Source organism: Schistocerca americana, chromosome X, assembly GCF_021461395.2.
Source record: "Schistocerca americana isolate TAMUIC-IGC-003095 chromosome X, iqSchAmer2.1, whole genome shotgun sequence".
In the NCBI taxonomy this organism is placed as follows: Eukaryota; Metazoa; Arthropoda; class Insecta; order Orthoptera; family Acrididae; genus Schistocerca; species Schistocerca americana.
Genome location: NC_060130.1, coordinates 161,754,742 through 161,780,925, shown reverse-complemented (window position 1 = coordinate 161,780,925; position 26,184 = coordinate 161,754,742). Strand labels below are relative to the sequence as shown.

At 40.3% G+C, this 26,184-nt stretch overlaps 1 protein-coding gene across 1 annotated transcript in view; it reads left to right on the top strand.

Annotated features, from left to right (window-relative positions):
- LOC124555881 overlaps positions 1-26,184 on the top strand; it is a 176,796-nt gene that overhangs the window by 139,319 nt on the left and 11,293 nt on the right. Inside the window, exon 13 of the mRNA XM_047129942.1 lies at positions 21,372-21,517. Coding sequence (XP_046985898.1) covers positions 21,372-21,517 — 146 coding nt within the window. The remainder of the gene's footprint in view (positions 1-21,371; positions 21,518-26,184) is intronic.

The window sequence follows — 26,184 nt, the reverse complement described above, 5'->3', positions numbered from 1 at the left end:
GTGTTACGCGCTCCATCATTGATCTTCTCTGCACCAGGCGCTCTATCCGAGGTACCCGCCAGTCAGTAGCAACAATTGTACTATTTTCTAGCCATAGCTGTTCTGACTACTGTGGACATACATTTTGGCTGTTGTCAGTTCCTTCACATTCTGTCTGGTAAGTCTCCCCTGACTTGGGGTTCTGGGTGCCTTTTCTGAATTCTGCCCCTTTTCCTAAACCTCACCAGTTCAATTACTTCATCCTTGTTTCTTCCCCTTCAACCCTTCTGCTAGAAGATGGGGCCCCTGGCTCCGTAACCTTGCATGTGTGATACCTTTTATATGTGTGTTCTCCTACCTCCACTTGGTGAGTGGATTTTCCCATTACATTGTATTTTCAAAAACTAATTGTTTTCATTGACATATAATCTCTTCACCTGATGTTGTATTCTGCCTCCAAGTTGTACAGGGTGCTGACTCATGTTCGAATTGCTGTTCTTTCTCAAAATGACCATTCTCAAGTACTTGATTTGCTGTTTGAAATACCTCTGTCTGTGCGCCCAGTGTTAGTTGTGCTGGGTTATTTCCCCCCGGAGTTCGGATGTTGTCTTTGTTGCCTGTTTAGGTGATCGAGTGCTGGAGTCCAGATGGAGCTAAGCTGATATCCCATGTCACGGTTGGTCAGATTTTGTGTGACCTTTATTTCGATGGATTCTTTAATAACGCTATCCCAGTGTTTGGGTGTCTGTGTCAGAATCTTGACATCATAGAGTGATTTACTTCCAAACAGTGTTCTGCTATAGCTGACTTGGAAGTCTGTTTGAGTGTGGTGTGTTATTGGTGCTCTCTACACCTGATGTCAACAGTCTTGGTGGTCTGACTGATATATGACGTACCACATTGACACGGTATGTAGTAAAGGCCCGGTTTCTGTAAGCCCAGATCATCCATTACATGCTCTCACCCCAAGCCTTAATGTTGGTGAACAGAAAATGCTCGTATTATATTTGAGAATAATTCTGCTGATTTCTGCAGATATTTGGTCTAACATATGGCAAAGAAAGCAATCTTCTTTGCTTTTTATTGTACTTCTACTGACCCCTTTGGCAGAGAAGCAGGCCGCAGTGCCTTCTGAATGTCTCTGGAAGAATCTCTGCTTCCAGAGAACACAAACTGCAGGTCTTCTTTCTCTGTTGTCAGATGGACTGGCTATGAAAGAATTTGTGCCTTATGAACCAGAGTCTTGAGTACACCTTTCTTCAGTGCCGGATGATGGCAGCTATTGGCTCGGAGGTACAGATCAGTGTGAGTTGGGTTTCAGTAAATACTATAACCATTCAAGCAGACGGCGTGACAATGGGCAGCCCGCTCTCACCAGTGGTGGCAAACCTCTTTATGGAGAGACTTGAAGATGAGCCATTTGCACCGGCCTGGATCAACCGAAATGTTTCTTCACATATGTGGATGACACCTTTTTATTTGGTGCCAAGCCAAGAAAAAGATGCTTGTTTTCGTGGAACACCTGAACTCATACCACCCTAACATAAAATTCACAGTGGAAATGGAGAATGATGGGAAACTCCTATTCTTAGATGTTCTAATCAAGAGGAAGGCAGATGGCACTTTCGATCATAATATTTACAGAAAACCACCTCACATGATCTGTACCTGCAAGTCAGTACCTGTCAGAACACCTTGAGTCAGTGTTCCACAGAAACGTACATTCTTCTACAGACATTCAAAAGGCTCTGTGCCTTGCTTCTCCGCCAGGGATTGGTTGAAGTACAAGAAAAGCAAAGGAGGTCGCTTTTTTGCCGTATGTCGGATCAAATATAATGTCTAGAGTGTTTTCTGCCCACCAAGCAAGATTGAGGCTCGTCATTAGGAATGTAAAGGGTGATCTGGGCACACAGAAACCGTACATTTACCACATACTGTGTCAATGTGGTGTGTCATATATTGACCAAACCACCAGGACGATTGACACCGGGTGTAAGGAGCACCAACGACCCACCAGACTCAAAAGGCTTTCAAGTCATCTATAGTAAAACATTTTTTGGATCTAAATCGTTTGATGAATTACGGTGATCTCAAGATACAGACACAGATACCCAGATACTGTGATAGCGTTATTTAAGAATCCAACTAAATAAAGATCACAGAGAATCTGATCAACTGTGACGATGGGATATTAGGTTAGCTCCACCTGGACTCCGGCACTTGATCTCCCAAAAGACACAATGGAGGCAACATCCAAACTCTGGGGTAAGTAGCTTTGGAAATGGTGACAGAGCAAATAACCCAGCACAGCTAACACTAGGTACACAAGCAGTGGTACTTCAGACCGCAAATGAAGTACCTGAGGATGGTCGTTCCAAGAACGAGTGGCAATTTGAACACCAGCGGCCAGAAAATAATCCGACAGCCAGCCCTAGGAGGCACCTGAAGTGCCCAGCTACAGTAATAGGACAGCTTAAATGATGTATTCAATGCCCAGTACAACTTGTAGGTGAAATAGAACATGAGATGACAAAATTATTAACTGACAAGGGCTAAAAAGTATGTGCACAGCAGTTGCAACAGCTATGTCTAGAAAATACTAAGGTTACTGGTACTGACTGGTACATATCTCAGACGGAGTGTGTGGCACAGCATGGATTGATGATGGAGCACCTAGCCCCACATAGGCATAAATACTAGACCAGTTCGAGATTGGATTCAACCTCAGCACCTGATGACGACTGGAAATTATGCGATCAAAATATTGTGCAAGTAAAACGTGAATTAGTAGCAGAAAAACAGTTGTCCATGTTGACAGCTTTTAATGCATTTACTGCATGTTCAATGTACTGAGCATTATATGTAAGGAATAACAGCACTGAGACCTGCTAATTAAGGAAGGCAGGATTGGGTTACGATTGTGGACAGGGCCCGGATCAATTACTATTGGTTTGCTTTGCAATTTTGCTCATTTATTTTAATAAATAATTTTTGAAAACAAGCCGATGAGGTCGCAGTCAGAATTTTAAAGCAAGTAACCACAATCACAGCTGAAGGCCTTTTAACGCCGACGGTGGCGCAGTGGTTAGCACGCTGGACTCGCATTCGGGAGGACGACGGTTCAATCCCGTCTCCGGCCATCCTGATTTAGGTTTTCCGTGATTTCCCTAAATCGTTTCAGGCAAATGCCGGGATGGTTCCTTTGAAAGGGCACGGCCGATTTCCTTCCCAATCCTTCCCTAACCCGAGCTTGCGCTCCGTCTCTAATGACCTCGTTGTCGACGGGACGTTAAACACTAACCACCACCACCACCACCACCACCACCACCACCACCACCACCACCTTTTAACGCCAAAATGGCAATTATAAAAAAATTTAATAGATATACTGTCAAATGGCAAATAGCATCGCAAAAGTTAAAAAAAAAAAAAGAAGAAACAGATCACCAAGCAGGTGAGACAAATGATGGTAACTTAATAATACAATAATAAAATAAAACACAAGGGCCAGTGACAGACGGTGCTCCAGGGATCGACCTCTGAGTAGGTCACACCCAAAATACTTTCACGAGGGAAGAGAAAGGCAGCCAAGAATTGCATTCAGATCACAAGATGGTAACTCGGACTAGTGGCAGTCTAACGAGAAACTAATGATAATCTTGGTGAGGCTACCTGACATCCAACAAAACGAATGCAAGATGTCAAATTACACCAAAGTCGGAACTGGCAGTCTGGGCTCTGCCCGCAGAATACTGTGTTTAGAGCGCCCAGAACAAGAAGGAATGACTACCACTAAGGTAGAAGAACACCAACCAACTTACAATCAAGAAGCTGTTAAACTTACATGCCTCACCGGACAGCGGCAGCAAGGCGAGGAAATGTACACTGCCGTTACATACACGAACCCCCAGTGTAGGTAACTGGGGCGTTAGCGGCCAGAGGACCGCGGGTTCAACTCAACAATGTAAGCAGCTGAAAATAGTAAATAGTAATTAGAAGGTTAGGAAGGCTAATCAGATCTGCCTTCCCCAAGTACTCCACTCGCTGCTTTTTGCCTCGGTGACACTATGAGCAGCAACACGAACCCAAGTCACTGGAGAATCGTTAAACGTCACAGTGGTGGAGGTTTCTTTACGTGAATTGCAATGCACTCAAATTAAACATGCAGGATCCAGTTTCGACGAGGTCATGCACCCTTGTGACCACTGCCCTTCGATCCGGCAGTCCATACATGCCGCCAGCGGTCCCGGCGTGTTGTCGCTCTGTGTGGACCTCGCTGCTCCTGTGTCCCCAACTGAACTCTACACTCACACCACACGGAAGAAGCTAGGTTGCCTCAAAGATAGGGCAACAGAACTACTTATCAATAAGTGCCACTGTTGCCACTAGCAGACAGGCAATGCTTAGGAAACTGAGTGGCGCCAGTGATCAGGAAAACAAGCAACGCAACCAGCCAACTAAATGATATGGTCTGGCAGAAACCTACACACGGCACCAACGCAAGCTGCAGCACGGCTCAAGCACATTGACATATTTTATACTATCTGGCCACAAAAAAGCTAGGGAATAAGTAACAAATTTTTCAAGTTTAGAATGTTTTATCCATTCCAATATTTGAATATTGAACAGGCAAATTTTACTTCCCTATTTCATTGCTCTGATCAATCTACTACATCTACACTGGCCTCCAGTGTTAGTGGTCTCATCCATTGAAATCCAAATGTTTTCATGTTTCAATGCTCCCCAGATATGATGAATAACTTCGTTAAAACACTCAGGCACACTTTTTTTTTTTTTTTTTTAATTTATTAAGGGTAGATTAGTAAGGCACTCTTTTATTAGTGTGTTTTTCTAAGAAAGGTTTAAGACAAACATTATTTAATTTCCACAGAGGAATGTTTGTCCTTATAAATGCTGTGCGTAGTTCCTTGGCAAATGTGTCAGTTGAACTTCTGTCGACATCGATCTGTTCCCTAAATGATGTACTTACAAATTTTGAACATAAAGTGGATTTTCTGGCTGCATTTTGTCTATGCTTTGCTGTGCAGATGCTGTACTACATAGAACTTTTTGTCACAAGCAATACATCATCCACATGATAAACAAAATAATACTTGTCCATCCGCACTGACATTATCATTCCCAGAATCTGTATCATATTTATGCAACACAGATGATTGTGGTAGTTTCACTGGTGGCATAATGAAGCAAAGTATTATTCACCCCATATACTTGATTTGAACTGTGATTGCAACTGCAAATAATTGCATGCCACACATCTGGAAGATGTGATCTTAAGTCATACCTGAGATGATTCAGTATCACGCTGTAAAGAAGGCGAACCCCAACTTCTGTTGCAGCATGGCTAAACAATTTGACCCTGCAACAAAATCATACAACTACAGTCAGTAGTAGTCAGTTAAAGAAAATAAAGTAAGTAGAACTTTAAATACCGTACTTTATAATTTAGTGATAAAATATTGTTCGATTATGAATAGGAATTTTTATTTTACCTAGAAAAAAAGGAAAATATACATTTAAATTTTAATAAATATGCATGCAAAATAAATTTTCCCCAAGATATGCAATTGCGTGTACTTCGAAACTTCACCAGTGACGACGTAAATGTGAAGAACACTGCTAATGCATACATTAAGGCTATTCAGAAACTGTATGTATCTTGCATACAACTCTGGGTTATAGTGATTAAATAGATGTACCCAGTACATTAAGTGACCCAAACAAATCAGGAAGCCCTTCTTTTCTCACAAAAGCATTGAAAGGTTTGTACATTTAGGTACTAGAGCATATTGAAATACACAGAAATGAGCAAGCTTATAGCATACCAAATTGACTTGTTGTGCATATACACTTATCTCCCATTTGCTGTTAACCCAGTGTTTGAAATGTATGATTGGGTTACTGGGAGGAACAGTGACTAGAAGTGAGCTACAGCAATCTGCAGTCTGCATAACTAATTAAACGGCTGTGACATTCCTTGGTTTGTTGCCAGAATGTGTAAAACTATCACTTTCACTTCTCTTCACATGGCACATTGCCCTCTGGTATAAGGCTATTGTAAAACAGTGAGAAGCTGCCCTAAGATTGTGTTAGTTACATAGTATGTGTTATAGAACGTCACATTTGGGTTAGTGCAGCTATATATTATGATGAGGGCAGCTGTAAATTTAATTGGAGATCTGTCAAAAGTATTAGCCAATAACGAGATGATAGTGATGTAAATTTTGAAACTCTGTTAACAAAACGATTTTATTGTATTTAGAGAATGGATTTTATTTTCTGGTTCTGTAGGAACCCCCCCTCCATCTGCTGTGTGTTGTGTTGTCCTCACGTGTGCCTCTGCGTGCCTGCCTTTTTCTTAATACCCTGATGTTGAGTTCCTGGTCATCATGTGTCACCAAAAATTATTTGTATACAGTAATCACAGTTGTTAGTATTATTCAGGAAACTATACATAACAATGGTCTTTTATAAGAAGTAAGGTGTACCGGTGACAGAACTGAGATATTCAAGTCTAATATAAAAAGTATTCCCCTGGTTATCATTTGAGTGAAACATTTAAAAATTTGAGGAAGTGTGGACCTGGGACCAGGACTATCTGGCTATTTTGGCTGGTGTAGCAAGGGATGTGAAATATGGGTCTCAAAGTCATTGTTATATGTTTGGTGTACCTTGATACAAAAGAAATGACTGGGTAAAGGAACTATTTGTCATATCATAGTTTTGTGTATCTATTTTTCAATCTGGAGCTGTGTCTTTACACTGTGACAAGTTGAATCAAGATTGATCATTTCAGTGGCAGTGAAAACAAGCAGTTTACTACAGACACATTTGTGTGCTCCATCATAAAATGTTGTGTACTATATTTGGCACAAAAGAATGAGGACTGAGTCTGAAAATTTGTTTACTTACCAAATGCATTCAGTTGGTAGTGGTCCATTGAAAATAGGAACCGTTTGAATCATATTTGCCTGTTATTTTTTGTGTGATTGTACAGGAGTTCCACTGTCTCCACCATCTGGTAGTAAACTGTTTGTCGTCTCTCACTGAGTTATCAATTTTGGTTGAACTTAATCACATTATATGGAGACAGTCAAGTATCAAAAAGCAAGTTCTACGCTAGTAGTCATAACAAATAATTATTCAGTAATGTAAGTAGTGCAGTTTAATGCATGTACAGAAATAACTAGTAAACAACTAATACTTAAGGACTACAATTACAAATTATTTAAATAAAAGAAACCTCACATGTTTTATTAGTAGAACACTTACAGGGTGTTTCAAAAATGACCGGTATATTTGAAACGGCAATAAAAACTAAACGAGCAGCGATAGAAATACACCGTTTGTTGCAATATGCTTGGGACAACAGTACATTTTCAGGCGAACAAACTTTCGAAAATACAGTAGTTACAATTTTCAACAACAGATGGCGCTGCAAGTGATGTGAAAGATATAGAAGACAACGCAGTCTGTGGGTGCACCATTCTGTACGTCGTCTTTCTGCTGTAAGCGTGTGCTGTTCACAACGTGCAAGTGTGCTGTAGACAACATGGTTTATTCCTTAGAACAGAAGATTTTTCTGGTGTTGGAATTCCACCGCCTAGAACACAGTGTTGTTGCAACAAGACGAAGTTTTCAACGGAGGTTTAATGTAACCAAAGGACCGAAAAGCGATATAATAAAGGATCTGTTTGAAAAATTTCAACGGACTGGGAACGTGACGGATGAACGTGCTGGAAAGGTAGGGCAACCGCGTACGGCAACCACAGAGGGCAACGCGCAGCTAGTGCAGCAGGTGATCCAACAGCGGCCTCGGGTTTCCGTTCGCCGTGTTGCAGCTGCGGTCCAAATGACGCCAACGTCCACGTATCGTCTCATGCGCCAGAGTTTACACCTCTATCCATACAAAATTCAAACGCGGCAACCCCTCAGCGCTGCTACCATTGCTGCACGAGAGACATTCGCTAATGATATAGTGCACAGGATTGATGACGGCGATATGCATGTGGGCAGCATTTGGTTTACTGACGAAGCTTATTTTTACCTGGACGGCTTCGTCAATAAACAGAACTGGCGCATATGGGGAACCGAAAAGCCCCATGTTGCAGTCCCATCGTCCCTGCATCCTCAAAAAGTACTGGTCTGGGCCGGCATTTCTTCCAAAGGAATCATTGGCCCATTTTTCAGATCCGAAACGATTACTGCATCACGCTATCTGGACATTCTTCGTGAATTTGTGGCGGTACAAACTGCCTTAGACGACACTGTGAACACCTCGTGGTTTATGCAAGATGGTGCCCGGCCACATCGCACGGCCGACGTCTTTTAATTTCCTGAATGAATATTTCGATGATCGTGTGATTGCTTTGGGCTATCCAAAACATACAGGAGGCGGCGTGGATTGGCCTCCCTATTCGCCAGACATGAACCCCTGTGACTTCTTTCTGTGGGGACACTTGAAAGACCAGGTGTACCACCAGAATCCAGAAACAATTGAACAGCTGAAGCAGTACATCTCATCTGCATGTGAAGCCATTCCGCCAGACACGTTGTCAAAGGTTTCGGGTAATTTCATTCAGAGACTACGCCATATTATTGCTACGCATGGTGGATATGTGGAAAATATCGTACTATAGAGTTTCCCAGACCGCAGCACCATCTGTTGTTGAAAATTGCAACTACTGTAATTTCGAAAGTTTGTCTGCCTGAAAATGTACTGTTGTCCCAAGCATATTGCAACAAACGGTGTATTTCTATCGCTGCTCGTTTAGTTTTTATTGCCGTTTCAAATATACCGGTCATTTTTGAAACACCCTGTAGAAAGTGCAACAAGTTTTCTAAAGAGACTACCTGCAGGACACTTGTCTGACCTCTTCTGGACCACTGTTGTGTAGTATGTGACTCACATGTGATATGATTGATGGAGCACCCTGAAATAGTTCAAAGAAGGGCATCTTGTTTTGTATTATCGTGAAATAGGGGAGTGTGTGTAATGGATATGATACACAAGTTGGGCTGGCAGTCCTTAAAACAAAGTTTTCTTTCTTTTTCTTTTATCTTTTTTTTTCGGTATGTTGTCGAGAAATTCTAATCACCAACTTTCACCTCCAAATGCAAAAATATTTTGTTTACACTCACCTTCATACATAGAAATGATCATCATAATAAAATAAGAAAAATCAGATTTAAGAGTTAGTTCCCAAGGGGTATTAGACACTATAATGGTAAAGAAACAGCTTGAAGGTGGTTCGATGAACACACTGCCAGGCTCATAATGAGAATTGCATAGTAGTTATGTAGAGGTAAGTATTAACTGCAGCAGAAGCACAGAACTTTATCTCTGTTATATTACATGTACGAGGTCTGTTCAAAAAATTTCAGAACATTTGTAATTTCTTGCCAATGATGAGTTGAAGCAAAATGTGGTTGGTATCCCTGCACATGCCTGTGTTAAATATGTAACTACCAGAAGTTTCAGTGTTGTATGTCTGTTAGTTATTGTTCATTGCTGTATTGAATAGAATGTTGTGTTGTACAGTTTGCGAATTTTGAGATGGCAGAGCTAGAGGAGCATAGTGGCTGCATTAAATTTTGCGTGAAACTCAGAAAACTGTTACAAAGACACACCACATGATGCAGGAAGCCTATGGTGATAAGTGCTTAAGATTAGATTAGATTAATTATTCATTCCATAGATCCATAAAAGAGGGAATCCTCCTGGGTGTGAAACATGTCAGATAAACGCATTACAAAACTGTAATTAGAAAAACTTGAGTTTCATTAATTTTAATGATCCTCAGTCAATAAACAGTAAAATTATGTACATGAATTAAATTTAAACTTCTAATATTTACAGGTTTAATACTTACATCTGCTTTCATTAAATCCATCATTCAGACATTTGCTAGTTTCTTGACTATTACAACCAAGTATTGTCAAAAACTGAAATAAATTTTTCAGTGATCCTCAGTTAAGAACAGTCAGATTATGTACAAGATTTAAAATTAAACTTCCACTATTTACAGGCTTAAGACTTACATCTGCTTTCCATACATCCATCATTCACACAGTAGGTAGTTACTTGGCTGTTACAACCAAGTATTGTCAAAAATTAAAGTATAATAAATTTTCATTAAAATGGTCTACTGCACTTGTTGAGAAACTCATGGATGGAATAGGAGGAGTTGGCCACCAAAAATTCTTTTAAATTATGTTTAAATTGTGCCTTGTCTGAAACTAAACTCTTAATGGTTGCTGGTAACTTATTGAAAATATGCTTTGAAAATATTCTGTACTTGGTGTTACAAATGTTTCACATGGTTTAAAAATGGGCAGACAGAAGTTAAAGATGACCCTCATTCAGAACACCCTTTGATGTCTACTGACGATGCTCATGTCAGTAACGTCAGTGAAATTGTGCATGCCTGTTGAAGACTGACTGTCCGAGAGATTGCAGAAGAACGTGGATCGTGTGATGAAATTCTGACGCAACATATTGGAATACATCGTGTTGCCACCAAGTTCATCCCATGCCTCATGAGTCAAGACCAGAAAAACCTTTACCTCACAATCTGTGAAGAGCCTTTGGATTGCCCAAATGGGAACGAGATGTTCCGTAAGAGAATCATAACTGGTGATGGGTCGTGGTTCTATAGTTATGATGTTGAGGCCAAGGTTCAATCTTCACAAATGTGGTGAGACAATTCATGGCTCTTGCATCACAATGACACACCCACACATTCATCCCTGTTGGTGTGTGACTATTGAACAAAAAACAAAATCACTGTGCTGCCTCATCCTCTGTACTCTCCAGGCCTGGCCTCTGTGGACTTTATTTTTGTTATTTTTTTTATCTTTGTAATTTTTTTATTTCCAACATTGACAACACCGTTGAGAGGACAAAGGCTTACAACTATAGATGAGATAAAAGAGAATTCGCAGATGGTGTGTTGTGCAATACAGCAAGCACCGTGCTAAGACTCTTTCCGGGAGTGGAAATCGCATTGGGAGCAGAGTATCAATTGTAGAGGAGAGTATTTTGAAGGAGACCAGGCACAATAAGTAAAAGGTAAGCTTAGAAAACTTTTATGGACAAAATTCAGGAATTTTTTGAACAGGCCTTGTGTACGTAATGAAATTTGACAGCTAGTTATGGAAGATGGCCGTTTGAATGGTGCTAACAAAGAGACAGTCAAGAACTTTACACATGTACAGAGCTCTTGCATGCCTGCATATCTCTCTCACCCAACTGCAAGCTTCTCTCACCACCCTGCCATGTTGTCTAAATGGGAAGATTCGGAAACTGCGAATGTGCTGCCTTAGATGTTAATGCAGCCGCATAAGGAACAGTGAATAGCTCGCACACGCATGTTGTATACGCTCCAGGAAATCCAGGAAAAACCCGGTAATATTTTCAACCGGGAGACAACTGTGAGAAACCCAGGAATTTTTTAGAATTCCAGGAATTTCTTGTTTTTAGTTTTCAGTTAAATTTTTGTAGTTTTGTTTGCTAAGAACTGACACTCCAACAAAGAATTTTACTTTAGTCAGTCCGCTACTGCAGTATAATACTGCAGAAATAAAACATGAAAGGGGGGGGTGGGGACTTTTACTTTTTACAGCAACAAAACAGTGCACACACAAGCGTCTGCCCACAGCAAAATGTGTCACAGGCTTTAGGATGAAGACTATGCAATACTTCATAACAACAAACTGTTTCCAGTGGGCATGACGTCACAATGGCTTTCATTAGGTTTGTTTAAGCAGTTGCCAGCGGGCTTATGCGCATGCACAGTTGAGTCGCATATGACAAGTACCTTCTCCTGCTTCTGGCTACTTGAAGTGCAACTTTTAGCTGTATCCAAGGTAACTACACACGAACTGTATCAGCAGTAGCAACAAGCAGACAGATGCCACCCGGCCAAGCTGCCAGATTCGTGCATTCGCAGAGCAGTCTTAGTTGTAGTGGAATGAGGGGTAGTCTCCATGTGAATTGTGTTTACATTTAGTGATTTTGCTGTTTATTTTTGATTTACGGCTCTCAAGTCAAATGAAAACAAAACAGATTTTTGTGGCCGGGAGCTATAAAGTGAATTAAAATACATTCACATAATTATTAGTTTCTGTTTTCTGATTTTATTTCATTTCCAGGTTTTTGGCAGTCTGGCATTAATTGCTTTGCAGAACAACGAAGTTATTTTTGCCGAATTGCTAAAAAGATTTGGTTTTAATTAATCTTTTCTGCAGAGGCAGTCAATTTATTTGAAACACTATTATCTAGTGTCAACTGTTGGCGGAATTTCAAGTGCACGTTGTTATCTTTTGGGACGTATGGCATCATGCCATAATAAATAACTCAACATGAGAATATAATACTGCACCCCGAAAACCACACTGGAAAGTTTAATATCAGCTTGGGGCCCACCTCTTGATGAATCTGGACATAAGAATGCGCTCTTTAAGCTGAATTATGCAATTTAGTATGGTTTACAAAATTCTGATGCTCTTGGAGTATCCTCTGATGTCCATTCTCTGGGTCTCTCTGACAACTGCTGAAACGAATTCTAATAAGTTGTGGGAAAATATTGTGATTTGTGGTGTGAAAAGTGTTACTTTCAAAGTACATTTCATTTTACGCAGTAAAAGTTATGTTACATGTGCGAACATGCTTTGAATTTCTTAAATCACAGAGCGTTTGATTCTCATTTATAGCTTAACACTCTGAGGGCCAGCCATTTAGCAGAATTTTAGGCCCAGAAGTCCAGACATTTATGTCATTACTTAAAATTTTACTGTCACATTTATGTGATGTATCGAAGTGTAAAACATGCAAAAAAGACAAATATTATAAGCGAAAGCTTGATTTTTTCTTGTAGCTGCACTATGTACATTAATTTAAACCATTAACTTTTCCTATTTGTGTGTTCGAGCTACTTAACAATGATGTTGCTATAGGCTGACATCATCACATGTCCTATGCTCTGCTTCACTACATTTACATGCGACACATCTTCCGAAAGACAAAATTGTTTTTCACTGTTGTGTGTGCATGTTAAGGTCTGAAGCACATTTGCTAGACCAGTTGACTGCAGCACCTGGAAAACAGCAGTTATAGTTTATGATTTAGTCAGCACAGTCGTTACTCGTCTTCAGTTAGACAAGGGGTAAATAGCTTCAGTCTAATATTTCTACTTATCCTTCACTGTACAAAAAGCCACTCTGTCAGTATTAGCCGAAGTTTTTAAAAACAAGACGAAACCTGACAGCCTAAGCCCGTTTCAATACTGGCTGCATTTACATGGGAGCGAAAATTGATTGTGGAATTGGAAAACTGGCAACCAGAAGCAGATTTCCATAATCAATTTTGAAGTGTTTGCATGACTGCCCAGAAGCGGTATTGGGAGATTGGTTTACAAAATCCGGTTTTGGGAGCCCCATGTAAACAGGATGATTATCTGCTATCATTGACTGGTGACTGGTGACATGGGCTATGATTGGCTTACAAAAGCACACTGTGATTTCGATTTCAATGCTTTGGAAACTAAAATTCTGTTTTTGATGGAATTCGACTACACACCTTCGTAATACAAAAAAATGCAGCGTACATGTTGCCGCAAATCAAAGATCTTTTCAAAATGCCTTTTTTTCTGGGGTTCGTTTCCTAAAGTGGCAGGAGGTTCTACGCTGGTATATAAAACCTTAACCATTCAAAGGATTGATAAGTTTTAAAATTTGGAGGGAGTATACTGTCACTGAACATGGAAGAAGTGTATTTTTGCCTGGGAGAAAGTGTATTTTTTAACCAGGAAGCCTGGGAAAAATTTGGGGAACTTTTTTTTCCCTTGTCTTTGTGTACACCCTGACACAGCATGGTTTCAAATTTCTTATTTCTTGACAACACAGATCACAAAAAAGAAATTTTCAGTATTATTTAATTACTTTTGATTCAATGAAGGGACAATAAAATTTTATCTGCTACAAACTGTCTACATATGGAAGACATAGACAGTTTCGCAGATTTTCTTCACTCAAGTTGTCATGTAATCGTGACTTATTTAATCTCGTAATTGAAAAAAGCCTTTCACACACACATTTTGCTCAAAACATTTATGTCATGTTTACAACCTAATTATATAGATGTGGAAATTCTTCTTGAAGAAAACTTTGTAGAACACCTGTACAATTTTAATGAAAAAAAAAATCTTTTAAAGTTGAATTACATTGCAGAATGATCAATTTCACGTGCAAATGCACAGGGGCATTTTGAACAGGAATGACAAACAGTCCCAAAAACAGATGTTAGACAGACTGGTGGTGTCCTGAAAAGTTTTAAAACTGTCCTTGTAATTTGTCATAATTCACATTTTCTTTAACACCTGTGGGCTTTCAGAAACAATAGTGGTTTTTGTCAGAAGCAGTCTTTTCCACAATGTGATTTTCTTTTTAAATACATCCCCTTTCCCATTATATGAGAAACAAGTTCCTTCTCATCTTATATTGCGCTACTAAGGGCAGTATGCAGTCAAGTCCATTTGAAATGAGGTCTGCAACCCATTCCAGATCTTGTAATTTTGGTTCCTACTTTAATTGTTCTTTTTTCAGAACTTCAAAAATAGTGGATCTTAAATTGAAAAACCATTCCTGGCACGCTTCCTGGTGTAACCAATATCTTAAACAGTACTACATAATGTCTCCGTGATCTTTATTCAGTTTCATGAAAAGCTGTTGAAACTGAAGTCGTAATAATTTGTGTGCTTCAGAACTACTTGTACCACCAATTTCATCATGCCTGCGAATGTAGCACAAAGAGCTCCTTGATATGCATAACCATGAATCCCTTACGAATCATTTGTTAATAGCTTTATTTTGTTGCCATTTCACCATGAGTTAAATTTTCAAATTCCTTGTTCATGTTTTATAACAGTTCTGTAGCAAATTTGTGCTGTGTGTCGATTATGGGAATGCATAGTATAGATTAAGTCTCATCATCCTTCTCTTCAGAAATGAAGTGTGATTTCCAGTTACTTTTAAAGGTTTGTGATGATGAATTACTAGACTGACTCTTTTTGTCAGTCCGTCACTGGAACTGTAAACTAATTTTATACAATGAACAAATAGTGTACAATAAATGGCACTGACTCTATGATTGGTGCGAACTGAAGCAAGTTGTGCCAAACAAATAATGCCACACAAGATATCGGAAGAAACATTGCCACATTGCACTGCTAAATGAATGTACCAGGTAGTTCCAAGAGCGGCGGTGCAGAAGCTGAAACATTCAGTGGTGTGCTAAGGCACACTGAGCTCTGGACAGCTGTTAGCAGGTGAGGCAGCTAAAAATAATGAAGCTGATTGAACCCCCCCTCCCCTCCTCACCTCTTGGGTATCATTGACTGGTGTGGAGTACGTCTTGGTCTCAGAAGCAGATGAAGGCAGGATACTCTGAGTGAGTTTCTTGGCCCTGTTTTGCCATGGCAAAGGACCATTTCTGGTCACTTAGATGATCAAGGTGCCTCAGCAGTGGGCTGTGGCAAGTGATAATTCCACTTACCATTGTGGCGGCCTGAGTTCTTCCACCATACTGTGTCAAAACAATATTCCAGTCCTGGTAGCAGGTTTCCACAAGCACCTGTCTTAAATGCGTGGTTACGGGTTGCGCAGTCTGTGTTGGTGCAAAAATGACGTTACTTTCACCAGCAAGTAGTGGTTGCTCTTAAGACTGTATACAACATGTATGCTTTATGACAATCAGTGCTAAACCTTGTGCTCCATTTTGTGCTGGACTGGACGAGAAGTGCATTAGGCAACAGTGGTATCAGGTGGCAAGAAGTTGTTTGTCTTACGTACCGTAAATTATAATTAAGATGGTAGATGACTGCTGTATTTTTGCACACACCCTTGAGTGTCATACTTTCACCTGTAGTCTTTAGTGGAATTAATGTTGTGCTTTGATGGTAACCCCATTGTTATCTCTGGACAAATAATATTTTGCACTAGTATTCCCACTCAGTGCGATGGTCTTTTTCAGAGAACTACAACCTGTGAACTGTTGAAACGTGAAGACGTTTACTTCGCCATTGACTGTTTAAACTGACAAATTATATTTACTTTGCATAGTTTTTTCAGTCTTGTGACTTAAAGAAAGTTATGCGTTACTGTTTTTAGAATCCTTATGTTTTCTACAATTTCCTTTAACAAGACTGAAATTTTCTTTTCCCTTACCGTGGGACATTAAACATTAATGGAAATATATCTATTTTACCCCAGCAGTATTGTGTATCATTTGGTGCGGTTTATTTATTCTTTTTCTTTATGTCTCATAAGGAACTTTATCTGCAGTAGTGTTATTTTTTTCTCATTTACTCTTCTTGAGAAACATACAAAATAAAAATGAATACTAGAAAGCAAATAGTGTGCATAGCACACGAACAATCATGGGGCACATTCATAAATGACAGAACACAACTTACACGGTAGACATCAATGTCCATTCAAAGTCATGAAAGCTTTGAACCAAGAAGGAAGAGGCACTGCACTGAAAATTGTACCTAATGAACAATGGATAAATCATTACATGGTATTACGGGGTCCCCATAGGACTGAAAATTACACTGAAGGAATGATACGATTAATCCAATTACTATGGAGGAACTACAAGAAGCTTTGAAATGTATGGAAAACAGGAAAGCCTCCATAATGCATGAAATAAATGCCAAATTACTTGAATATAGAGGCATATCATTAGCTAAACGTCTTTCAATGTTAGTAGGTGAATCCTGGAGGATTTGCAAGATCCCAGGCCATTGATATATGGCAGAAGTAATCTCTCTCTTCCAGAAATTGAAATCCGATGACTATTAAAACTGTCATGACATCAGTCTCTTAGAAACTGGCTTACAAAGTATGTTCAAAGATGTTATAACGTCAAGTTGAACAAATATATTTCTAGGACGACACAATACATGTAAGTCGCAGATCAAGTAAACAAAGTAAGATGTGTGTACACTGTCACAGTCAAATCAGCACTCAGTCCAAGTCTAGCGGCCGCTGGCTGGCTGCCCGCTTAGGTGGCGCGGCTGCTGTACGACTGGCAGACAGCGCCGCATGTAGAGGACGCGTGTAACTGCGTGGCGGCACTTTGAAAGATCGGCGAGTCACAACACTTTTCCCCCCTTTGAATTTTTTGCACTGGTCTTGATAGAGGTGGCCTGTAGATTGCTAACGTCCATAGGTGGTGTTTGACTGACCGTAAAGTCTCGAGGAGGAGGCTTCCCGTACGGACTGAAGTGTCCCCGATGATAACGGGTTGAGATGACTGGAGACATGGGGGTCGAATCTGCTGGGGCCCCGTGCCCCAATCTACCTGTTGTGGCAAGTCCGGTTGTTATAACAGGAGACATGGGCGATGTGTCGGCGTCCGTAGGAGGAGGCGAGTAGAGTTGCTCTGACAGATGATGGTCATCTGGTTCCTGCATGGGCATGTCTCCTGGTGGCGTCAGTTCTTGTGCTGGCACCGACATGATGGTGAGAGGGCTGCGTTGTGAATAATGAGAGATTCCAAGATCCCGAGCGTTGGGTAGAGCCGGAGGTGGTGTAGCGGCATTCGGAACAGGCGTTGCCGGCACACGAGGTCGAAGCTGATCTGAATGACGCACTGCGACACCTGTGTCCGTCTGGATTTCATACAGGCGTCGGCCACGATGTCGTAAGATGTGGCCAGGACTCCATTTTGGCCGCCTGCCATATCCCCGTACCCATACAAGGTCGCCGGCGGTGAACCGGCCAAGCGAAGGCATCCGCGGCCGTGAAGTGGAAGGCCGCAGAAGATGAAGTAGCGTGCGGGGCTGTCGGCCATGTAAGAGCTCAGCTGGGCTGTGGTCGCCCATGGGGGTGAAACGGTAAGAAGCCAGAAAGTGAAGAAGCGCATCATCAGCAGCAGAAGAAGTCAGGACTTCCTCATCTGAGCCTTAAATGTGCGGACCAGTCGTTCAGCCTCACCGTTTGACTGTGGATGGAACGGAGGGGCCGTGAGATGCATGGTGCCATGATGGGCACAATAATCCGCAAAATCGGAAGAAATCGGAAGAGGCAGATTGCGGACCATTATCAGTAACAAGAGTAGAGGGAAGGCCTTCCAAAGAGAAAATGCGAGCTAGAGCATTGGTGGTTGACGCGGTGGTAGGCGTCGTGCAACGGACAATGAAAGGAAAGTTAGAGTAGGCGTCAATAACGAGAAGCCAATAAGTACCTCAAAAAGGTCCCGCAAAGTCAGCATGAATACGCTCCCAGGGCTTCTCAGCAAAGGCCATGGTGACAAAGAGGACTTCGGGGCGGCGGCCTGTGACGCAGAAGGGCCGCAAGCAGCGACCATGTGTGCGATTTGAGAGTCGTTGCCGGGCCAGTACACATGATGGCGCGCCAGAGATTTTGTGTGAGAGACACCCCAGTGCCCTTGGTGAAGGAGGCACAAGACTGAAGCACGCAAAGACTCAGGTACCACAACACGCGGCGAAGCATTGTCAGTGGAAAGGAGGATAGCATCATCCCTAGGTGCGAGGCGGTAACGCAAAACGGTGTAGTTCCGCTATGGATCAGAAGTCTTAGCGGACGGATGATCTGGCCAACCCTTCTGAATACAGCGTAAAACACGAGAGAGGGTAGGATCAGAACCCGTAGCAGCCGCCAACCGGTCCCCGGTGACGGGGAACCCATCCACAACCCGCTGCTCGGCTGCCACATCAGGACCCATGGGAAGGCGAGACAGTGCATCAGCATTCGCATGTTGAGCCGTCGGCCGGAAATGTATCTCATAATTGAAACGTAAAGAGCCCAACGCAGCGTTGTCGGGAAGCGACGTTGATGGATGAAACAAGGAAACAAGTGGTTTGTGGTCCGTAACAAGATGAAATTTGGATCCATAGAGAAAAACACCAAACTTATGTAGAGCATAAATAATGGCCAAAGCTTCGTCTAGAGTTGGATTTGCCAACGGAAGGGCACGTTGCCTAACTTCTTTGTTGGGTGCCGACCGGATAATAGCATCCCGTACCATGGAATCGGCGTAGGATTCTTTGTGAACGTCAGTAACAAATTGACACTTTTGACTGAGTTCAGCAGCCCAAGCGCGATAGGATTGATTTGGTTGTTTTTGACAACGATAGAAGGCAACATGAGAGGCTACCACATGCGTATGCTTTTGAAAATATATGGACAGAAGTGAGCACATTTCAGCAAAGGACAAAGACGCAGGATCTTTCAAAGGAGCCTATTGCGACAACCGATACATTTGAGGTGAAATCCACGAAAGGAACAGAGACTTACATGTTTGGTCGTCCACGACATGAAATGCCAAGAAGTGCTGTCGAAGACATTTTTCGTAATCAGACCATTCTTCTGCTGTCTCGTCATAAGGAGGAAAAGGAGGTAGAGACAACGACGAGAGACGCCCCGCATTGGAAGCCGCGACGAAATCACGAATCACAGATGTGAGAAGCATTTGCTGTTCAATGAGACCTTGCAATAGTTGCTCTAAAGTAGCCTGTGAGTCAACGATGAAAAAATAAAATTCACTACCTCGTCGCCAATTGTTATAATGTCAAGTTGAACAAATATATTTCTAGGACGACACAATACATGTAAGTCACGGATCAAGTAAACAAAGTAAGACGTGTGTACACTGTCACAGTTAAATCAGCACTCAGTCCAAGTCTAGCGGCCGCTGGCTGCCTGGCCGCTTAGGTGGCGCGGCTGCTGTATGGCTGGCAGACAACGCTGCATGTAGAGGACGCGCGTATCTGCGCGGCTGCACTTTGAAAGATCAGCGAGTCACAACAAAAGATTATCAATAACTACATAAAAAATATTGTAGAAGCTATCATTTCTTAGGAACAAAATGGGTTTAGATCAGGTCGTTCATGCGTGGATAATGTGTCTGGAAGGGCATTAAAATGGCCAAAACCTTTATAACAATGCCAACCCCATAGGGAAATGGAAAAAATCAAGGGAGAAGGAGATTTTTTGTTAATGGAAATGTAAACAAAGAAATTAGGATAGTTAGGATAGAGACTTAAGAATACAGCACTGTGCTTCTGTTTGCAGGTGATATTGTTATTCTTCAAAAAAATGATGATTACCACCAGAGATCAGTATACAATCTGAACAAAATATGCAAGGAATCTTTTTCTAGTAATACAACAAAAATAATAGCATTCTTAGGAAAATATTCACTTAGATCAAAAATTGTTTTAGATATTTCAGTTGTAGGCCAAGTCCCTTGGATCTCAACTTCCAACTTGTCCGTGGTACAATTAGAAGAATTCTGGACCATAAAAGTGCAAAAAGAGACCACCATGAAAATCTGTAAAATGATGGCATAGAAGCCGAATGGGAAAAGAAATATTGGAAGCCCATAGAAAAGATGGAAATGATTTTATTTGTGAGTTTGGAACAGGCAATAGCCTAATCCTTGGAAGGAAGACAGTGACGATCTTACAAATCCATACATCAGCACTGGTAACTGTTTCTGAAAATATTTTAAAACTTTCCATGAATCCAGGCAAATATGCGTATCACAGTTTACTGTGTTGTTGTATTATGTTCTCAGGCTTCGTATGAGAATCATAGTAGTGAACCCAAAATTCAGGAAATATTCATTAGCTTGTGTAGCATTTCAGGCATGTATTTTACTTCAATTTCAAGCTAGTAAATCAGTATTACAATTTGTGACTGTTCAGAATTTCATTTTCCAATGCAGAGCTTGTACACAGCTCATAGTCAGAGTTGTAGATTCTTTTCAATGTGTGACATATATGTGAACTTTCCAGGCAGGTTAAAGCTGTGATATATGGACATGTGAACCTAGAAATGTGCTTTCATGTGCAAAGTCTTTAAAGTTTACAGATGTGGGTTCAAGAAAATAATTTTAATGTGTCTAGAAAATTTTTACATTGCATACATTGATGGAAAAAAATCTCTGATTTCGAACAAAATGTGATACACAGTTTTAATAAAAATGTTTTTGTGTGGTGAACGCAATGAACAGGACTTCATGTGACATGACCATTTAAAAATTAACAAAGTGATTTGACTCAAGTTATTTACAGTACATGACTGGTTTAGTCCATGGTGTAATTTTGCCTCACTATTTAAGTTGCATTACATATATATTGTACCATTCAACTTACTTTTTGATCTCAGATTATTTTTCATTGATATCAAGTAAATCAGTTATTCCTTCTTACCCATCAAGTGACTGTTTTACAGAGTATGTATTAAATACATGAAATCTGTTTTTGTTACTCTAAAGGTTATTGTGTGGGCTGCCACCCAGAAGTGAACATCTATTAACACTATATGTGATTCTCTTACAGATTCTACACTTGCTACCAAGTACGTGAAAGATAATGAAAAAAAGTATCTGAATAAATATCCTATGGAATTTGGAGGAAGACTTGGTACTTTGTTGCTGATTTTGTTCCTGCCTTTATATGTCTTGAGTTTGTTTAGTTTTAATTTGGTAAGTACTACATATAAATGTAGTGAGCAGTATATTCTCTCTTATCAGAAGTCATCTTCCCTTGATCTATGTGCTGTTGTACAGCATAAGACATAAAGATAAATGCTCTGAAACCTTTGGTTACAGAAACTGAATCCTTAAAAGTCCTGTTTTGCAGCTAACAGTTTGAAAAAGACATAGTTAAAGATCACACTGCTAATACTCTATGGTTATGTTAATGAATCTTAATTTCTTCTCCTACAAGGTGGCAGCTCTGCAGGACTCATCAGTTTTTTATTTTTTATTTTAATGCATAATTGAGCTATTCGTTAGCAAAATCAACTCTTTAACTGTGAACTTTGAATGCAACTTATTAAATATAATGAAAGGCTTGATGTTGAAATGTAAATTTGATAGCTGGTCGAAGAGGCTGAGCGGTTCTAGGCGCTACAGTCTGGAACCGCGCGACCGCTACGGTCGCAGGTTCGAATCCTGCCTTGGGCATGGATATGTGTGTTGTCCTTAGGTTAGTTAGGTTTAAGTAGTTCTAAGTTCTAGGGGTCTGATGACCTCAGCAGTTAAGTCGCATAGTACTCAGAGCCATTTTGTAAATTTGTAATTATTGTTTCTTTGTTGATCAGTCAAGGAAATTTCATGAATTTCAGTTCAATGCCATACAACAAAAGTCTGCCTGCATACCATATGGAAATGCCGACTTAATATGGGGTACAAAAGTGTCTATGTCACGAGCACAAAGGTTAATTTGGTATGAGAAAACTGCCATTTGCAGTTTGAAGTGTGGAAAAAGGTTATTTGTACTTATTGGTAAAAGTGTGTCATAAGTCATTTTTGGGGGGTGGGGTGGACAATAAATAGGTCACACTTGCCAACAGAAATTGTGCTATTCTCATAGAGATAATATTTGCATGGAAATGAATTGGATCCCAAATATATCACCCTCATTATTTTCCACCTCCCTCTCATTCAGGGATTTGCTGGTAGATCATATGCACTTCGTTCATCTACAGCACCCTACAGGTGACAAATGCACCACACCATTAGTTCTGAAATGAATCAGTGTGGTTTGATTGGCTTGATAAAGACTTCTTGCTTGATTCTCAAGATCATTGGGCCTCAGTGATGTTGAGCCACACTTCTTGGAATACTGCCTTGTGTTCATACTGGATCATTTTCTCTTAGTTGTGAGTTGAAGGGTGATGGTGATGGATGATTGTGGTTTCCTGCTATTTCCACTGTGTAATGGTGTTTGTGTCACAAAGTGTCTCCATTGTCATCAAAGTAAAATGGGGACAGCATATTGCTAGGGACTTGTGCTGTTGCCAGTTTATGTTGCTTAATTACTATGTGCATAATTTGCTAATTTCCAATGAGAACTTAATTTCAGATGCTAATAGTTAATTTCAGATGCTAATAGTTAATTTCCTCATAATGACAGTCAGGTGATATCTGTTTAACAGATTCCGCAGAAATTGGTCTACTGTGTAATATCATTAATGTAATCTGTGGTGAAGAGAAAGCTAAGTTTTGAGGCCTGGGGAGTACCATTACATATTATTTTACTGTTAGACCGCAAACTCAAAATCATGGTATCATATGTTTGAAGAGTCTTTTTGTACCATGCTCATAATTTGTTAATTGTGTATATAGAATATGCATCAGTATGTTTGTGATATTGTGTCATTTCAGTTGGGATAAGAGTTATCCATGGCTTATTGGAAACATGGTTACTATTTGTATGGAGTTGTCTAAAAGCTGTTAATTTTGTGGAAGGTAAAATACACAAACTCTAAATAATTTTTTTCCCGTTTTGAAGTGAACATTCATATGTGATAACAGGCCCAAAGATTTCTTTGAAGGTGGAGGTGCCATTTGTTAAAGCATTGTTCTCATTCCTCTTTTAATTCTATGCTTTGATTATTTTCTTTTCTAATCTACAGTGGTGTGCAAAATTTAAGGAGAAAAGTAACTTTCACATGCTGTATCACTGCCAAGTAACATAGCTTGATGAAGCTTGGGCTGTACATAGAAAGAACTGACATTTGATAGTACCCAATGAGACGAACAGAAATGACAATTTTATTCAAGAGAATAATTACGCTGAAGTCAATGCGAGTTATGTACTGTGTAGAGTGTACCATTCCTCCACCAGCATGGTTGACAACTGCTGGATGGTTATTGATGCCAGTGGACATGATGCAATGCATCATCCCACTTTTGCTCAATGTTATTTAAGTTCAGGAGGAGGGAGGCCAGGCCAGTACATTTGCCACGAATATCCTCTCATTCACCTGCACAGTTTGATGTGATAGCTCATTGTCATCCATTAAAATGAAGTCATAGATGAATGCACCTATGAAAAGAAGTACATGGGGAAGAAGTACAGTGTCACAATGAAGTTTACTGGTGAGTATACCATGTTCAAAGATATGGAGGTCAGTACACTCATGTAACATTTCCCTCCACCACACCATAACATCTGGACCACCACAACAATCGTGCTCGACAGTGTTCCTGGGTGCATTACATGCCCTCATATGACAAGAGTTGAGAATACGTAATGCACCCAGGAAAACTGTCAAACATGATCATTTTGGTGGTCCAGGTGTTACAGTATGGGGAGACATAAGGTTCCACAAGCATACTGATGTTCAAATCTTTGAACGTGGTACACCTACAGAGCTGTGTTATTGTGACACTGTACACCTTTCCCACATGCATCTTTCCAGGCTACATTTCATCCGGAATTCCATTTTTATCAATGACAATGTGCGACCACATCGAACTGTGCAGGTGGAAGAGAGGATATTCGGTGAATGGACTGGACTGCCTGTTCCCCCCGACTTAAATCCCATGGAGCACTTGTAGAATGTGTTTGGCATACATATTGCAGCATGTCCACATGCACCAATGACCATTGAGCAATTGTCAACTTTCCTACCACAAGAATTCCCTCCCAGCTTTGTGCCCAGCATACGAGCATGTTACAGAGCATGCAGTGCCATCCTGCATCTATTGGTGAAGAATGATTTGTACAGTGAAAATCTTCTTTCAGCATCGTATGATGTCTCAGATACATGTGAAACGTACCACAGCTCTTCTTTGGCAAATTCCTCTTCAATATTTGTTTCTTCACCAGAAAGGCTTTTAAAAATTTGACTCAATGTTTTGTAACCAGATGTATTTTTTCCCTTAGCGCCTGATTCAGTTTCACAAACACAAGTTTTGCAACTCCAGTTGTTTCTGACAGCATTTGTCTATCAGAAAAAGTGAATGTTCCAAGGAATTATTTTGGGCTTCCAACTGCTTAAAATATGAGGTATTTTGGAGAAACGATTATGAATGCAGTGTGTCTTTTCTAGGATGCCATTTTTAGTAAAACATTCTTGGACTGTGGCAGAACTGACTGTACCTTCCACATTTAGGAAATTCAATACACTTTTCGCTTCACTGAAGTGTTGCATTTTATAAGACACAACATGTAACCATGTTCCTCACTGAGTTAAAACTGGCCGAGGAGGTACAGCCAAATTTGCAAGGAGGTCACAAAATTTTTGAATTCTAATTGGTGACGTGACAAACACTGCCTTCACACTAGAAACAAGAAGATCCACATCATTATACTGGCTTCTGATGATTTCAGCAATACAATGTAAACTGTAAGCAAGGCACATCAGGTGAACTAATTTAGGGTAAAGAATTTTTAATCTGGTTCCCACTTTAATGATATACAGAGCAACATCACTGACAAATAACAGTACACTATCACATCATGTCATTGAAAAATCTGGCAACAGTAGGGTGATTTACTTGGTTGAGAATTTGTATATTAAGAAGTGACCTGCTCCCTGTTTTCATAGCACCAACTACAGCACTATGCATGAACTGTCCCAATGCATCTGTGGTTTCGTCAGTGTGTTTTTGTGATTTATCATATTTTGAATATTACAAATCACTTCTTGAAAACATTGTGCTATATCGTTTTTGCACTATGTAAATTTGTCTGATACTCTCCTATTTATGTATTTTTAGAAAAATACATGAAGTTTCACATTATTCGGTTTCCACAACTGAATGTCGGAACCCACTAATGCTAAGCCCAAGTCTTTGAAAAATATGTCACTATAACTCGATTGTTCACCAACATTGTTTTTGATCAGTTGCTGGTTTAACTTAGATTTATTCTTAACCCTCCCCTCAGGTCACCTGATATTAATTTGCTGCACAATGTCATATTTGTTCTTTCTAGATACACTCTTTTCCTGCAGAAAACATATTAAGACACTGTCGTCGTCACTGAAAATATTTCTTCCAGACGTGTTTACATATTTGCGTAAGAATGCTGATTGAAAGGTTTTTGTGAATGGCATTCCCTACTTATAACAGCAAGCAATCGTGCACACTGAAACCAATGAGTGTTGCATGACACACTGCAGCTTGGAACTCAGGGATTCACCACATGTGCCATTCTCATCATGTCAATACAGTAACTGACTGATGAAGTGATGACTCATCTACCTAATTGCAGCATGTTCTTTCTCCTTGCAGTGTTATTTCACATCATCCTAGCTGTACCTGAGAATTTCTTTCTTGCATATTTGACTGAAGTTAATTTTTATAAACCGTTAAAAAAGATAATCACTGATTGATAAATGATTGCTAGGAGTCAT